General features: G+C 42.3%; 1 protein-coding gene and 1 pseudogene across 1 annotated transcript; both read left to right on the forward strand.

The window, feature by feature from the left end:
- The first annotated feature begins 154 nt into the window (after window positions 1–154).
- LOC106588588 (thioredoxin-like protein 4A) lies at window positions 155–2,699 on the forward strand. The gene is made up of 4 exons (XM_014177738.2): window positions 155–471; window positions 768–949; window positions 1,073–1,176; window positions 1,413–2,699. Exons 2-4 carry the CDS (start codon window positions 797–799, stop codon window positions 1,582–1,584), a joined length of 429 nt encoding a protein of 142 aa, XP_014033213.1. The 5' UTR covers window positions 155–471; window positions 768–796; the 3' UTR covers window positions 1,585–2,699.
- Window positions 2,700–13,145: 10,446 nt separating this feature from the next.
- On the forward strand, window positions 13,146–15,141 carry LOC106588575 (thioredoxin-like protein 4A; annotated as a pseudogene).
- Window positions 15,142–17,536: the final 2,395 nt, after the last annotated feature.

Consider the following 17,536-nt stretch of genomic DNA (forward strand, 5'->3'; position numbering starts at 1 on the left):
TGGTCCATCCTCTCCCACTGCCGGACACCATATTTAGTAGAGAGTGGAAACGCCAAGCGGATGCTTCACATTTATACATCCGGTGAAATATCTGTCTCATTGTTCTATGCATTTACTGACTCGTCTGGTATGCGCCGTGCATTCATATTGTCGTTTATTAGTGACGTAATCAACAGGATTTCCACTATAGTTACAAAGTTAACATTTTCTATATCGTAAAAATCCCTGGAAAAAATAAAGTCGCTTTTGGTCGTAATTTAAGGTTAGGCTTAGCAGTGTGGTTAAGGTGACGGTTAAAATCAAATGTTAAAAAGATAAATTGTAGAAATAGGCGGGGTTTATGACTTTGGCTGTTATAACTACACGACCAAAATAGAAGCCACTTTCTTTTTTTTGTTCGTCTTTTCACTGACAGACCCAGACTACCGGTTTGTTTCAATTCACGCTTTGGGGCTTGAATAATTTCATACGGTAAGCGTGTTTTTGAAACCTTAGTACTTCTATATTTTCAATGCTGTAATTTTACTTGAGTTCTTTCAACTTTGACTTTCTGGAAATTTCCATGCCAGTGCTAGCTAACGTTATCTAGCTAGGCTTCCAACCGTGGCAATAGTGCTTTCTCGCTTTTAGCCTCAGTTATCTAATTTCTATCTAAAGAAACGGGTGTTCCGCTGTCAAATATAGTTAGTAACAACATTTTTATATTTCTCCGAAAAACTAAGTCATTTTAACGTTAAACGTGTTACTTTCCAACATGCCTCTTCCAGGAGATACGTGCTAACACTGCAGCAGCAAGATGTCGTACATGCTACCGCATCTCCACAACGGCTGGCAGGTCGACCAAGCCATTCTATCCGAGGAGGACAGAGCCCTGGTTATTAGGTTTGGACACGATTGGGACCCAACATGTATGAAAATGGACGAGGTGTTGTACAGCATAGCTGAAAAGGTAAAATATATGTTATTGTACCAAAGTTGATGTTTGTATTTCACATTTTTGAAATCAATTTTTTCAACGTTTCATTGAACGTTGCTATTTTTACAGTACAAACATCACTATTCCTCCCTACAGGTGAAAAACTTTGCAGTCATCTATTTGGTGGACATCACAGAGGTGCCGGACTTCAACAAGATGTACGAGTTGTATGATCCTTGCACTGTCATGTTCTTCTTCAGGTGAGTTTCAAGTTATCATGTCCGCCTTCACTTCAGAGCCCTGCAACCAATCTCTAGTTATGACTTGCTAAATTAATGCAAATGTTCAACAAAAATGGGTGTTGTGAACACAGGCCATATAGGCAAGTTGTGAAAAGCAAAGGTATGCTCAGCTTTAACAGTCCCACGCTGCTGTTTTAGTCTTGCATGACTGTGAAACTAAAATATTCCTTCTCTCGACTTCTGCGCTGTTCCAGGAACAAGCACATCATGATAGATCTGGGGACAGGTAACAACAACAAGATCAACTGGACCATGGAGGACAAGCAGGAGATGATTGACATTGTTGAGACCGTTTACCGAGGGGCGAGAAAGGGACGAGGTCTGGTCGTATCTCCGAAGGACTACTCCACAAAATACAGATACTGATTGGTTCTTCGCATTGCTTTGTGTGATGCCCAATGGGAGCAAATCTGTCTTTTCAATATTAGACTTTCTGAACAGCTGGACTTCAGACAGGCTCTCATTATGTTACAGACAAGTCACCTTTTTTCCATCGCAGTTATTAAAACCATTTGTTATTTTTGTATTTAATGTGGTGTTCATATTTGATACTGCCATTTAGCTATCACTTCACAGCCTGTATTCCCAGACTCAGATTAAGGCTAGTCCTCGATTTAATATATATATATTTTTTAATCATTCACAATTAATCTCAATTGAAAGTGTTTCAGTTCAGGGTGGCTTAATCTGGAAAATTAGCACATATGTTTAATCTGTGGTGTATATGTGATTTGGGTAGTGATGTGCCTGGCTGCGTCGCGCTCCCTTCCTCAGGAAGATGACTGTCAAATGTGTTGTAAGATCCTCCTGTCTGAGAAGGGCCTCTTTGAAAACCTGCTGCATGGGCTCAACTTGTCTCTACTGTGCTGGGATGTTCTACTCCACCCAACAACTGATTGAACACACAAGACAACCACACACAGAAGGCCAACTGTGACTTTGTGAGGTTGGAGTATAGACTCTACACAGATGACAGCAGTAACCTTCTGTTCCCCAACTTTGACATCAACACCATGGCCCCCAAAGACATCCTAGGAGACGCAGAGCTGAAACTTGCAGTGGTTACCAACTCCCTGGACCTGATCTTCCTCAAGATGCAGCCTGGTCGTAAACAGGAAGTGTGTTTGAACTCCAGTAAAATGACTGCCCCTTCAGTGAAGAGAAGTGTGTCACAGTGGAGAGCTACCAGGCCCATCTGAGTGGGAAGCACTGCATCCTGTCCACGCCATCCTCAAGACCACAACATTTAAATGTATTTACTGCAACGGCATCTACACAGGCAAGACCACGCAGAGAGTGGCTACTCTATATGAGCGCAGCTGCCACTTCATTAAAGCTGTTGGATGAACTGCATCGGGGCAGCAGGTTTTGTACTCATTTTAGCATTCTCTACCAGAATGTATTTTTTTGCCCCCCTTTGATATCATGTACATCGATACATTGCTGTGTTTTCATTTATAAAGCCCTTTTCCAAAAACTCACCCTGTACCGAACATCATTACTAACCTTAAGACATTTACGACACCCGGTCTCAGCAAAGGCTAACTGGAAATTCCTTCTGTGTACTGAGTTAGGTAAATATGTGTGTTGGGGTGCAAGTATGTGTGGGTAGAGTCCAATGTGTGTGCGTAGACTGCAAAAAAGGGTCAATGCAGGTAGTCCGGGTAGCCATTTAATTAGCTATTTAGCATTAAAGTTTAGCAGGCTTAGGGCAGTGGTACTCCGGGTAGAGCAAAATTCTGTTGGTGGTACAGTAAACGGAAAAGGTTGGGTAGAACTGCTTAGGGGAAGCTGTTCAGGGTCCTGTTGGTTCCAGACATAGAGAACAGTCTATGGCTTGGGTGGCTGGAGTCTTTGACAATTTTTGGGGCCTTCTTCTGACACCACCTGGTATAGTTGTCCTGGATGACAGGGAGCTCGGCCCCAGTAATGTACTGTACCATACTTGGCACTGTAGTGCCTTGCAGTCGGGTGCCGTACCAAGTGGGGAAGCAGCCAGTCAAAATGGTGCAACTGTACAACTTTTTGAGGATCTGAGGGCCTATGCCAGGTCTGACCTGCTCCCTATAGGCTGCCTCATCGTCAGTGATCAGGCCTACTACCGTCGTGTCATCAGCAAACTTGGCATTGAAGTCGTGCATGGGTGAATAGGGAGTACAAGAGGGGACTAAGCACACACCCCTGAAGTCTCCCCATGTTTTATAAAATGAAGGTTAAATTAAAAAATAAAAGATAATCCATCTACAGCGCTGCAGAGCAAGATGACGCTTGAGGTGGCCTTTAATGTGGCCGTGGAGGCTAACAAAGAGTGGGAGGCCCGGGCAGCCTTCCATAAGTAATGAGAGCAGGCAGCTCTAGCACAGGCCTAAACTGCTGCCCAGTCTGAGATTTAGCTAGACCCCTCTATTCAGCTGCCATTGGACCCCAGTGGGATGGAGAAACGCCCCTCTGAGGAGTGTAAAAATTTGCCTGGGCTGCATACATTAAAAGGTAATAGAAGATTCAAGTGAACGGAAATGGTGCTGTACTGAATGGACAGTTGAAAAATGTGGAAGGGTTGGGTTGTGGGTTCAAAATGCACAGCTGCGCTTTAAATACGTAATTCATTGCTTGAAGCCATACCAAGGCACACACACCCAATGGAGCAAACTTATGTCGAAGTCTGTTCAAGAACGTATAAGAACATTTTGGGAAAAGGTGTTGGTCAGTACAAACTGTTCCGAAACGTAGCAAACGTTCAAGCGAACTGAACTCACCCCTGGCTATCCAAACTTCTTGCTACTCCACGCCCATGGACGTTCATTTTTTTTCTCCGCAATGAGTCTGGATCTGAGTGCCTCCTCGACGATTTCTAGAACTCATTCTAGCCGTTCTGATTGGTCCCAGAAACCGATGACCTTGTTTTGTACAAACACTCCTCATTTTGATGTCACTTCAACAAAGTGGCAGTCTAGATTGAAAGTATTAGATTAGATTTGTATTTAGTCACATGCACAGGGTCACAGATGTAGTTGCAGTGTACAGTGAAATTCTTAAGCTCCGGAATCCAGAAGTGCAAGTGTGAATGAAACAATGAAAACATAATGCATATTTTTAACTGTGACAATGATAAATATATACTGCTCAAAAAAATAAAGGGAACACTTAAACAACACATCCTAGATCTGAATGAAATAAATAATCTTATTAAATACTTTTTTCTTTACATAGTTGAATGTGCTGACAACAAAATCACACAAAAATAATCAATGGAAATCCAATTTATTAACCCATGGAGGTCTGGATTTGGAGTCACTCAAAATTAAAGTGGAAAACCACACTACAGGCTGATCCAACTTTGATGTAATGTCCTTAAAACAAGTCAAAATGAGGCTCAGTAGTGTGTGTGGCCTCCACGTGCCTGTATGACCTCCCTACAACGCCTGGGCATGCTCCTGATGAAGTGGCGGATGGTCTCCTGAGGGATCTCCTCCCAGACCTGGACTAAAGCATCCGCCAACTCCTGGACAGTCTGTGGTGCAACGTGGCGTTGGTGGATGGAGCGAGACATGATGTCCCAGATGTGCTCAATTGGATTCAGGTCTGGGGAACGGGCGGGCCAGTCCATAGCATCAATGCCTTCCTCTTGCAGGAACTGCTGACACACTCCAGCCAAATGAGGTCTAGCATTGTCTTGCATTAGGAGGAACCCAGGGCCAACCGCACCAGCATATGGTCTCACAAGGGGTCTGAGGATCTCATCTCGGTACCTAATGGCAGTCAGGCTACCTCTGGCGAGCACATGGAGGGCTGTGCGGCCCCCCCAAAGAAATGCCACCCCACACCATGACTGACCCACCGCCAAACCGGTCATGCTGGAGGATGTTGCACGCAGCAGAACGTTCCCCACGGCGTCTCCAGACTCTGTCACGTCTGTCACGTGCTCAGTGTGAACCTGCTTTCATCTGTGAAGAGCACAGGGCGCAAGTGGCGAATTTGCCAATCTTGGTGTTCTCTGGCAAATGCCAAACGTCCTGCACGGTGTTGGGCTGTAAGCACAACCCCCACCTGTGGACGTCGGGCCCTCATACCACCCTCATGGAGTCTGTTTCTGACCGTCTGAGCAGACACATGCACATTTGTGGCCTGCTGGAGGTCATTTTGCAGGGCTCTGGCAGTGCTTCTCCTGCTCCTCCTTGCACAAAGGCGGAGGTAGCGGTCCTGCTGCTGGGTTGTTGCCCTCCTACGGCCTCCTCCACGTCTCCTGATGTACTGGCCTGTCTCCTGGTAGCGCCTCCATGCTCTGGACACTACGCTGACAGACACAGCAAACCTTCTTGCCACAGCTCGCATTGATGTGCCATCCTGGATGAGCTGCACTACCTGAGCCACTTGTGTGGGTTGTAGACTCTGTCTCATGCTACCACTAGAGTGAAAGCACCGCCAGCATTCAAAAGTGACCAAAACATCAGCCAGGAAGCATAGGAACTGAGAAGTGGTCTGTGGTCCCCACCTGCAAAACCACTCCTTTATTGGGGGTGTCTTGCTAATTGCCTATAATTTCCACCTGTTGTCTATTCCATTTGCACAACAGCATGTGAAATTTATTGTCAATCAGTGTTGCTTCCTAAGTGGACAGTATGATTTCACAGAAGTGTGATTGACTTGGAGTTACATTGTGTTGTTTAAGTGTTCCCTTTATTTTTTTGAGCAGTGTATATTCAGCATGCTAAATTTTCATTGGCGTGGTGGCATGGTAGATGTATGTTCAGCTGGTTTCTCAAATGATTGCCTCGCCTGGTTTACCAACTACTCTGATAGAGTTCAGTGTGTCAAATACGCAGACGACACCATTCTGTATACTTCTGGCCCCTCTTTGGACACTGTGTTAACTAACCTCCAGACGAGCTTCAATGCCATACAACTCTCCTTCCGTGGCCTCCAACTGCTCTTAAATGCAAGTAAAACTAAATGCATGCTATTCAATCGATCACTGCCCGCCCGTCCAGCATCACTACTCTGGACGGCTCTGACTTAGAATATGTGGACAACTACAAATACCTAGGTGTCTGGTTAGACTGTAAACTCTCCTTCCAAACTCACATTAAGCATCTCCAATCCAAAATTAAATCTAGAATCAGCTTCCTATATCGCAACAACGCATCCTTCACTCATGCTGCCAAACATACCCTCGTAAAACTCACCATCCTACCGATCCTCGACTTTGGCAATGTCATCTATAAAATAGCCTCCAACACTCTACTCAACGAATTTGATGCAGTCTATCACAGTGCCATCCGTTTTGTCACTAAAGCCCCATACACTACCCACCACTGCGACCTGTACGCTCTCGTTGGGTGGCCCTCGCTTCATACTCGTCGCCAAACCCACTGGCTACAGGTTATCTACAAGTCTCTGCTAGGTAAAGCCCCGCCGTATCTCAGCTCACTGGTCACCATAGCAGCACCCACTCGTAGCACGCACTCCAGCAGGTATATCTCACTGGTCACCCCCAAAGCCAATTCCTCCTTTGGTCGCCTTTCCTTCCAGTTCTCTGCTGCCAATGACTGGAACGAACTGCAAAAATCACTGAAGCTGGAGACTCATATCTCCCTCACTAGCTTTAAGCACCAGCTGTCAGAGCAGCTCACAGATCACTGCACCTGTACATAGCCCATCTGTAAACAGCCCATCTATCTACCTCATCCCCATACTGTATTTATTTATTTATCTTGCTCCTTTGCACCCAAGTATCTCTACTTGCACATTCATTTTCTGCACATCTACTATTCCAGTGTTTAATTGCTATATTGTAATTACTTCACCACCATGGCCTATTTATTGCCTTAACTCCCTTATTTAACCAGGTAGGCAAGTTGAGAACAAGTTCTCATTTACAATTGCGACCTGGCCAAGATAAAACAAAGCAGTTCGACACATACAACAACACAGAGTTACACATGGAGTAAAACAAACATACAGTCAATAATACAGTAGAAAAATAAGTCTATATACAATGTGAGCAAATGAGGTGAGATAAGGGAGGTAAAGGCAAAAAAAGGCCATGGTGGCAAAGTAAATACAATATAGCAAGTAAAACACTGGAATGGTAGATTTGCAGTGGAAGAAAGTGCAAAGTAGAAATAGAAATAATGGGGTGCAAAGGAGCAAAATAAATAAATACAGTAGGGGAAGAGGGAGTTGTATGGGCTAAATTATAGACGGGCTATGTACAGGTGCAGTGATCTGTAAGCTGCTCTGACAGCTGATGCTTAAAGTTAGTGAGGGAGATATGTCTCCAGCTTCAGTGATTTTTGCAATTCGTTCCAGGACCCATTTACGGATGCAGGCAATGAGGCAGTGATCGCTGAGATCCTGGTTGAAGACAGCAGAGGTGTATTTAGAGGGCAGGTTGGTCAGGATGATATCTATGAGGGTGCCCGTGTTTACGGATTTAGGGTTGTACCTGGTAGGTTCCATGATAATTTGTGTGAGATTGAGGGCATCTGGCTTAGATTGTAGGACGGCCGGGGTGTTAAGCATATCCCAGTTTATGTCACCTAACAGTATAAACTCTGAAGATAAATGGGGGGCGATTAATTCACATATGGGGTCCAGGGCACAGCTGGGGGCTGAGGGGGGTCTATAACAAGCGGGAACAGTGAGAGACTTATTTCTGGAAAGGTGGATTTTTAAAAGTAGAAGCTCGAACTGTTTAGGCACAGACCTGGATAGCATGACAGAACTCTGCAGGCTGTCTCTGTTGTAAATTGCAACTCCACCCCCTTTGGCAGTTCTATCTTGGTGGAAAACGTAGTTGGGGATGGAAATTTCACAATTGTTGGTGCCCTTCCTAAGCCAGGATTCAGACACGGCTAGGACATCTTGGCGGAGTGTGCTAAAGCGGTGAGAAAAAAAAAACTTAGGGAGGAGGCCAGGATGGTGCCAGGTTTCTTCCAGAAGTGAGGCTTGGCATTCAGGCCAAAGAGTTCAATCTTGGTTTCATCAGACCAGAGAAGCTGGTTTCTATCTTGTTTTTCATGGTCTGAGTCCTTTAGGTGCCTTTTGGCAAATACCAAGCTGGCTGTCATGTGCCTTTTACTGAGGGGTGGCTTCCGTCTGGCCACACTACCATAAAGGCCTGATTGGTGGAGTGCTGCAGAGACGATTGTCCATCTGGAAGGTTCTCCCATCTCTACAGAGGAACTCTGGAGCTCTGTCAGAGTGACCATCGGGTTCTTAGTCACCTCCCTAACCAAGGCCCTTCTCCCCCGATTGCTCAGTTTGGCCGGGTGGCCAGCTCTAGGAAGAGTCTTGGTGGCTCCAAACTTCTTCCATTTAAGAATGATGGAGGCCACTGTGTTGTTGGGGACCTTCAATGCTGCAGCTATTTTTTGGTTCCCTTCCCCAGATCTGAGCCTCGACACAATCCTGTCTCGGAGCTCCACAGGCAATTCCTTCGACATCATGGCTTGGTTTTTACTCTGACATGCACTGTCAACTGTGGGACTTTAATATAGACAGGACTATGCCTTTCCAAATCATGTCCAAGCAATTGAATTTACCACAGGTGGACTCCAATGAAGTTGTAGAAACATCTCAAGGATGATCAATGGAAACCAGTGGTGGAAAAGGTACCCAATTGTCATACTTGAGTAAAAGTAAAGATACCCTAATAGAAAATGACTCAAGTAAAAGTTACCCAGTAAAATACTACTTGAGTAGAAGTATTTGGTTTTCAATGTACTTAAGTATCAAAAGTAAATGTAATTGCTCAACTATACTTAAGTATAAAAAGTAAAAGTACAAATAATTAAAAATTCCTTATATTAAGCAAACCAGACGGCACAATTGCCAGGGACACACTCCCATCACTCAGACATCATTTACAAACAATTGGACCATTTTCTGTACTGCTAAGCATTTAACATTTAAATGTGGGTGTCAGGGAAAATGTATTGAGTAAAAAGTACACGTATTTTCTTTAGGAATGAAGTGAAGTAAAATAAAATAAAGTACAGATACCGAAAACAACTACTTAATTAGTTCTTTCAAGTATTTTTACTTAAGTACTTTACATCACTGATGGAAACAGGATGCACCTGAGCTCAACTTTGAGTCTCATAGCAAAGGTCTGAATACTTTTATTTTTAATGAATTTGCAAACATTCCTAAGAACATGTTTTCACTTTGTCATTTTGGGCTGTCGTATAGATGAGACCAAGGCGCAGCGGGTACGTGAATACTCATACTTATTTATTAAAGTGAACCCGAAAAAACAATAAAGAACGACAGGAACAGTTTAGCAGGCTAACTAAAAGCAGTGCTAAAACAACTACCCACAAACAAACAAGTGAAAACAAGCTCTTTAAATATGACTCTCAATCAGGAACAACGATGAACAGCTGTTCCTGATCGAGAGCCACACAGACCACAAAGAAATATAACCACTAGAAAAACCCTAGAATACAAAAACCAGAACATACACCAAAACCCCGGAACACATAAATAAAACACCCCTCTACTATACACATAACCCCCGAACCACATAAAACAAATACCCTCTGCCACGTCCTGACCAAACTACAATAACTAATACTCCCTCTACTGGTCAGGACGTGACAGTATGTGTGTGATGAGATGTATAGACAATATGGTTAGAATATGTAGCTACGGCAGTAGTTAAATAGGATAGGCCTTGACTAGAATACGATATATACTGTTCATATGAAGTGGGTAAAACAGTATATAAACACTATTAAAATGACTGGTGTTCCATGACGATGTGCATAGGGCCGTAGCCTCTAAGGTGCATGGTAGAGTAACTGGGTGGTAAAGAAAATGTTCCTCTGTTAGCTAGCTACTACGCTGTACACCGTAAACGTTAGTCTTTAATTTTTTTTTACAAGACACAATCCCAGACTAGGAACGTACAGAGAAGGAATAGTCCTATTTGGTAAAAGACCAAGTCCACATTATGGCAAGAACAGCTCAAATAAGCTAAGAGAAACGACAGTCCATCATTACTTTAAGAAATGAAAGTCAGTCAATCTGGAAAATTTCAAGAACTTTGAAAGTTTCTTCAAGTGCAGTCACAAAAACCATCAAGCACTATGATGAAACTGTCTCTCATGAGGACGGCCACAGGAAAGGAAGACCCAGAGTTACTGTTACTGCAGAGGATAAGTTCATTAGATTTAACTGCACCTCAGATTGCAGCCCAAATAAATGCTTCACAGAGTTCAAGTAACAGACACATCTCAACATCAACTGTTCAGAGGAGACTGTGTGAATCAGGCCTTCGTGGTTGAATTACTGCAAAGAAACCACTACTAAAGGACACCAACAAGAAGAAGAGACTTACTTGGGTCAAGAAACATGAGCAATGGACATTAGACCGGTGGAAATCTGTGCTTTGACCTGATGAGTTCAAATTTGAGATTTTTGATTCCAACCGCCGTGTTTTTGTGAGACGCAGAGTAGCTGAACGGATGATCTCAGCATGTGTGGTTCCCACTGTGAAGCATGGAGGAGGCGATGTGATGGTTTTGGGGGTGCTTTGCTGGTGACACTGTCAGTGATTTATTTAGAGTTCAAGGCACACTTAACCAGTATGGCTACCACAGCATTCTGCAGCAATACGCAATCCCATCTGGTTTGGGCTTAGTGGGACTATCATTTGTTTTTCAACAGGACAATGACCCAACACACCTCCAGGCTGTGTAAGGGTTATTTGACCAAGAAGGAGAGTGATGGAGTGCTGCATCATATGACCTGGCCTCCACAATCACCTGACCTCTACCCAATTGAGATGGTTTGGGATGAGTTGGACTACAGAGCAAAGGAAAATCAGCCAACAAGTGCTTAGCATATGTGGGAACTTCTTCAAGACTGTTGGAAAAACATTCCAGGTGAAGCTGGTTGAGAGAATGCCAAGAGTGTGCAAAGCTGTCATCAAGGCAAAGGGTGGTTACTTTGAAAAAATAAAATGTACATGATTCTATATGTGTTATTACATAGTTTCAATGTCTTCACTACAATGTAGAAAATAATTAAAAAAATAAAGAAAAACCCTTGAATGAGTGGGTGACCAGTCGACTAAATGTGGTCAGCCTCTTGGGGCTAGGGGGCAGTATTGAGAATTTGGGGAAAAAATATGTGCCTATTTTTAACTGCCTCCTACACCAACTCAGAAGCTAGAATATGCATATTATTGTTCAGGTTTGGATAGAAAACACTCTGAATTTTCTAAAACTGTTTGAATGGTGTCTGTAAGTATAACAGAACTCATATGGCAGTCAAAACCCTGAGACAAATTCTGACAGGAAGTGGATACCTGATGTGTTGAATTACCTTTAAGCCTATGCCATTGAAACACACAGGGGCTTATTAATTGTTGAGCACTTCCTATGGCTTCCACTAGATGTCACCAGTCTTTAGAAAGTGTTTTGAGTCTTATACTGTGAGAACTGAACGAACAAGAGCCTTGGAACGGTGGTGGCCGATTAGACTCTGGCGTGCGAGTTCATGTTGGGTACTCTCGTTCCAAAACGTTTTAAAAGAGAATGCATAAACGTCCGCCTTGAATATTATTCATGTTCTGGTTAAAAAAGGCACTAATGATTTATGCTATACAACGTTTGACATGTTTGAACGAAAGTAAATATTTTTTTTCCCCTCGTTCATGACGAGAAGTCCGGCTGGCATAGATCATGTGCTAACAACACGGAGCTTTTTGGACATAAATTATGAGCTTTTTCGAACAAAACTACATTTGTTATGGACCTGGGATTCCTGGAAGTGACATCTGATGAAGAGAATCAAAGGTAATGGATTATTTACATAGTATTTTCGATTTTAGATCTCTCCAACATGGCGGTTAGTCTGTATCGCAAAGCGTATTTTTCTGGGCGCAGTGCTCAGATTATTGCAAAGTGTGATTTCCCAGTAAGGTTATTTTTAAATCTGGCAATCCGGTTGCGTTCAAGAGATGTAAATCCATAATTCTTTGAATGACAATATAATATTTTACCAATGTTTTCGAATAGTAATTATTTAATTTGTTGTGCTGCTTGACTGGCGGTTATTGGAGGGAAACGCTTTCCTCAACATCAACGCCATAGTAAAACGCTGTTTTTGGATATAAATATGAACTTGATAGAACAAAAAATGCATGCATTGTCTAACATAATGTCCTAGGAGTGTCATCTGATGGAGATTGTCAAAGGTTAGTGCATCATTTTAGCTGGTTTTCTGCTTTTGGTGACGCCTGTCTTTGAATTGACAAAACATTACACACAGCTATTGTCAATGTACTCTCCTAACATAATCTAACTTTATGCTTTTGCCGTAAAGCCTTTTTGAAATCGGACAACGTGGTTAGATTAAGGAGATGTTTATCTTTCAAAGGGTGTAAGATAGTTGTATGTTTGAGAAATTTGAATTATGACATTTAATTGTTTTCAAATTTGGCGCTCTTGATATTTCACCTGTTGTTGATTGGGTGTACCAGGGGTGGGACGCTTGCGTCCCACATAGCCCATAGAGGTTAATGTCAATCCCAATACATGTCATCGTCACCAATCAACTGTATTACAATTAAAAACGACTGACTACCAATTTCTCTATGCTAGCTATGCTACCAGCTTATATGAATGGGAGTTAGCATTTAGCAGTAATTTCTTCTAAACCTTAAAAGGGACTACTTCTAAATGTATAAAAATTTGACTTTTTGTAATCACATTGTGGGCCTGTTACAATACATCAATCTTGACGGATTTGACAAGTATCCACTTAGATCAGAGTTCGGGCATGTGCGCCAATCTGGAGTTCTTCTATCCCCACGGTCTGCTTTCCATTGACCTCTACCACATCTATCAAGTCTTTTGCCAATTAACTAAACATGTTATTTCCCAATATTTACTCTACCAGGTTATGTGTTGACACTGCAGCAGCAAGATGTCGTACATGCTGCCGCATCTCCACAACGGCTGGCAGGTCGACCAAGCCATTCTATCCGAGGAGGACAGAGCCCTGGTTATTAGGTTTGGACACGATTGGGACCCAACATGTATGAAAATGGACGAGGTGTTGTACAGCATAGCTGAAAAGATAAAATGTATGTTTTTGTACCAATGTTGATGTTTGTATTTCACATTTGAGTACATTTCATTGAACGTTACTATTTTCACAGTACAAACATCACTATTCCTCCCTACAGGTGAAAAACTTTGCAGTCATCTATTTGGTGGACATCACAGAGGTGCCGGACTTCAACAAGATGTACGAGTTGTATGACCCTTGCACTGTCATGTTCTTCTTCAGGTGAGTTTCAAGTTATCATGTCCGCCTTCACTTCAAAGCCCTGAAAACCAATCTCTAGTTTTGACTTGCTAAATTGATGGAAACATTCACTAGGCTCCGCAAATGGGTTTAGAGAACACAGGGCCTCATGCCATGTAGCCTAGCTGGGGAAAGCAAAGGGATGCTCAGTCTTAGAGATTCTCTGGTACTTTTGTATACTATTTAGCCAGTAGTTCTGAAAGTAGTCCTCGAGCCAAAAGTGGTCCCCAAAAATTGCATACTAAGTCGCGTATGTCCACCACGTCATTGCTTTCTCTCGCTCTGCTGTGTGTGCGCATCTTGCTAGCTGTCACTCGAATGATGAGCGGCTGAAGCTCACTGGAGTTGCTTGTTGGTTGGCCCACGTGGGAAAATGTTGGGGAAATAGCGTCGCACATCTTCCAGTAAACAGTTGCTTTTAAACTTGGAATTTCATGGCTAATTGTGCTAAGACTGTTGTTCTGTTCATAGATTATACATGTCTGAACTACACATTGACAAATCAGAATTAATTTTTGTAAATGGCATGTTGTAGAAGGCTCCAGACACTTTTTTGGTGATTTGGCTTGTTTTTGAGAAACCTACCCCAGCCGCGATTCACTTCCTCATTGTCGTAACAGGGGTCGTCTAAAGGAGACCAAGGTGCAGAGTGTATAGTGCTCATTCTTTTATTTAATGGAAAAACACTTCAACAACAAAACAACAACCGACAACAGTTCCGTAAGGTACACTTGACTAAATGGAAAACAACTACCCACACCCACACATGAAAAACAGGCTGCCTAAGTATGGCTTCCAATCAGAGACAACGATAGACAGCTGCCTCTGATTGGAAACCATACCTGGCCAAAACATATAAAACAAAAACATAGAAATAGAAATCTAGAAAACCCCACAATGAAACAGAAAACCACAACCACCCAAAACACCCACCTGTCACGCCCTGACCACTCTACTATGGAAAATGACCTCTTACAAGGGTCAGGATGTGACAATTGTGCAGTATCAGGGCACGCAAAAGACACGGCTTGAGTCGCAAAAAAACAGCTTGAGTCGAACAAAAGGGAATATAACGTTGACAATTTCAGAATGACAATTTAATGTGTACAAAATCTAAAGCCCTACATCACTATACTGGGAATGTGTTAGTTTCTTAAAGGATACATTTGTGTGTTTTTGGGGCTTTTGTTTGTGTCTTTTGCATGCCCTGATATTAAACAATGAGCAATGAGGAAGTGAATCGCATGCCATTTAAACATGCCATCAAAAATAGAGATTTACTTCAGAAATAGAACAATTCTCCTTTAGTACAACAGACCCAAGCTGCTTCAATTAACTGAGCGCTCTACAACTTTTTGTTGTTGTTGTCCTGCATGATTCTGTGAAACTGAAACATTTCTTCTCGGCACTGTTCCAGGAACAAGCACATCATGATAGATCTGGGGACAGGTAACAACAACAAGATCAACTGGACCATGGAGGACAAGCAGGAGATGATTGACATTGTTGAGACCGTTTACCGAGGGGCGAGAAAGGGACGAGGTCTGGTCGTATCTCCTAAAGACTACCACAAAATACAGATACTGATTGGTTCTTCTCTTTCCAGTACTTTGTGTGGAGCCTGATGGCAGCAAATCTGTGTCCTTCAGTATGAGATATTCTGGACAACTGGATTACAGACAGGCTCTGATCTAGGGGCCCTGCTCTCTTTTTTATGTTATAGCCAAGTCACCTTTTCTTTCTTCCAACAGCCATTATAAAAAACATCATTTGGTTTCTTCTTTATGTAATAAATGTCATGTTCGTATTGATAGTTGTCACTTCACAGTCCGTATTCTTGGACCCAGATTGAGGCTAGTCCTCGATTTAATAATAATAATTTTCAATGAAGAATCTCCATTGAAAGTGTGTTATAGTTCAGGACTAGACTTAATCTGGGCCTGGAAAATTGGCCCTTATGTTTAATCTGTATGTCTATGTGACCTGTTTCTCCTGAAATGCTATGGGTTGTGATGTGATGACAGGAAGATAGAGGGAAGACTTGGAATTATCCAACCCCATCATATTGTTTTAAAAAATGTGAATACACATTTATTGTATTATAGAAAAAATTATGAATTGTGTCCATGTGACAATTGTTTACATGGTAAAATCCACCAAAGTGAATGCCTAAGCACCTAAGCAAATGCCGTAGGCTGATGTTACACAACAATAGATCAGTAATAACTAGCCTCTGTGTAGCCCTTTGTCATGGCATATCTTCTGTCCCAGAAATCAGGTGAAGTTAGCCGATCTGATGTGTTAACCCGAGGGCTTGGTCACTTAGAAGTCTGCTGCTCCTCCATACCAGCCTGGGTCATCAGGTCAGCAACGTTCTTCTCCAGGTCATCAATTCGAGTCCCCACGTCATCCAGTGGGTTGGTTAAGGGCAGTCTCGCAATATATGTAATTACATTATTATTATAATACACTGTGCATAGTTAGGTTGTACATGAAACAGTATTTCTTAACAGAGAAAATAAATTAAATGCATATTTTATTCTCTGAAAAACCACTGGATTTTCATAAACCTCTTTTTAATCTCTGATTAAAAAACAGCTGCAATTTTGAGATTAGGTCTATTGCTTGAATATCCTATTATCTGTATGCACTATAAGCTCAACGGCAGCTTTTAGATGCTGTTCTTCAATAGCAGAGAGTCATTCTATACAACAGTTGCTAGTAGTAGGGTATGATTAAAATTATATTTTTAGAAACAATCTGGTCAGAGATGCTTTGAAATGTATTGTGAAGGTTCTGCATCGTCGCTTCCATCTGTGGGAGAGACAACACAAACAATAATTTCTTAGATACCAATTTTCATCGGCGTAAGAAAAACGCTATACAGATAAGAAACTGTCAATTCATTTGTGGCTTTTGAGTTGGATTCGGACATCCTGATTCAGCTGTGGTTTCAAAGCCAATGGGATTTGTCTATGAAGTTGTGCGTCCCTGTCCCTGCGTGTCATTCTTGGCAACAATGTTTCAACTGAAATGCACAGCCGGGAGTTAAACATTCCTTTGGGAGACCTTGACTAAAGAGTGTGTGTGTAGTCTCCATCAAATCTATAGAGTGTGTACCTTTTCATAAATCATTAAGTAGGCTAACAATCAGATGTTTTTCAACAAAAGACATGTCTAATTCAGAAAATGATAGTGAACAAAAATATAAACGCAACATGTAAAGTGTTGGTCCCATCTTTCATGAGCTGAAAAAAAAGATCATAGAAATGTTTCATACGCACAAAAATATTATTTCTCTCAAATGTTGTGCACCAATTTGTTTACATCCCTGTTATTGAGCGTTTCTCCTTTGCCAAGATAATCCATCCACCTGACAGGTGTGGCATATCAAGAAGCTGATTAAACAGCATGATCATTACACAGGTGCACTTTGTGCTGGGAACAATAAAAGGCCACTCTAAAATGTGCCGTTTTGTCACACAACACAGTGCCACAGATGTCTAAGGGAGCTTGGAATTGGCATGCTGACCGCAGAAATGTCCACCAGAGCTGTTGCCAGAGATCACATGTAACCACGCCAGTCCAGGACCTCCTCAACCGGCTTCTTCACCTGCTACTTCACCATGACTGCACCCTTGTTCAGTCATGTGAAGTCCATAGATTACGGCCTATTTATTTCAATTGACTGATTTCCTATGAACTGTAACTCAGTAAAACCGTTGAAATTGTTGCATGTTGCATTTGTATTTTTGTTCAGTATAGTTAATGCATTGTGGCCTACTAGGCGTGGTTATACAGCACAGAATGGTTGGTAGTCAAACTGAAACCAAGTTTAAGAAGAATGGACTACAGAACGGTAGACTCAACTAACTTTTTGGTTTCAGTCTCGTTTTAAACACCAATTCATTTCTGTTGCTGACTTTTCTGACTTTTACCAAGATGTTCCAGCTTTGTGATGAGTGATGACATTTAGGCATTTCTCTCATGACACCAA

This window comes from Salmo salar, chromosome ssa27, assembly GCF_905237065.1.
Source record: "Salmo salar chromosome ssa27, Ssal_v3.1, whole genome shotgun sequence".
NCBI classification, from domain to species: domain Eukaryota; kingdom Metazoa; phylum Chordata; class Actinopteri; order Salmoniformes; family Salmonidae; genus Salmo; species Salmo salar.

What these genes read in the sequence shown, in the direction of transcription:
- LOC106588588 (XM_014177738.2), top strand. Translation starts at nt 797, where the DNA reads ATGTCGTACATGCTACCGCATCTCCACAACGGCTGGCAGGTCGACCAA. An exon ending in TGTACAGCATAGCTGAAAAG is followed by an intron (nt 950 to 1,072) that starts GTAAAATATATG and finishes TCCTCCCTACAG; the next exon opens with GTGAAAAACTTTGCAGTCAT. An exon ending in ACTGTCATGTTCTTCTTCAG is followed by an intron (nt 1,177 to 1,412) that starts GTGAGTTTCAAG and finishes GCGCTGTTCCAG; the next exon opens with GAACAAGCACATCATGATAG.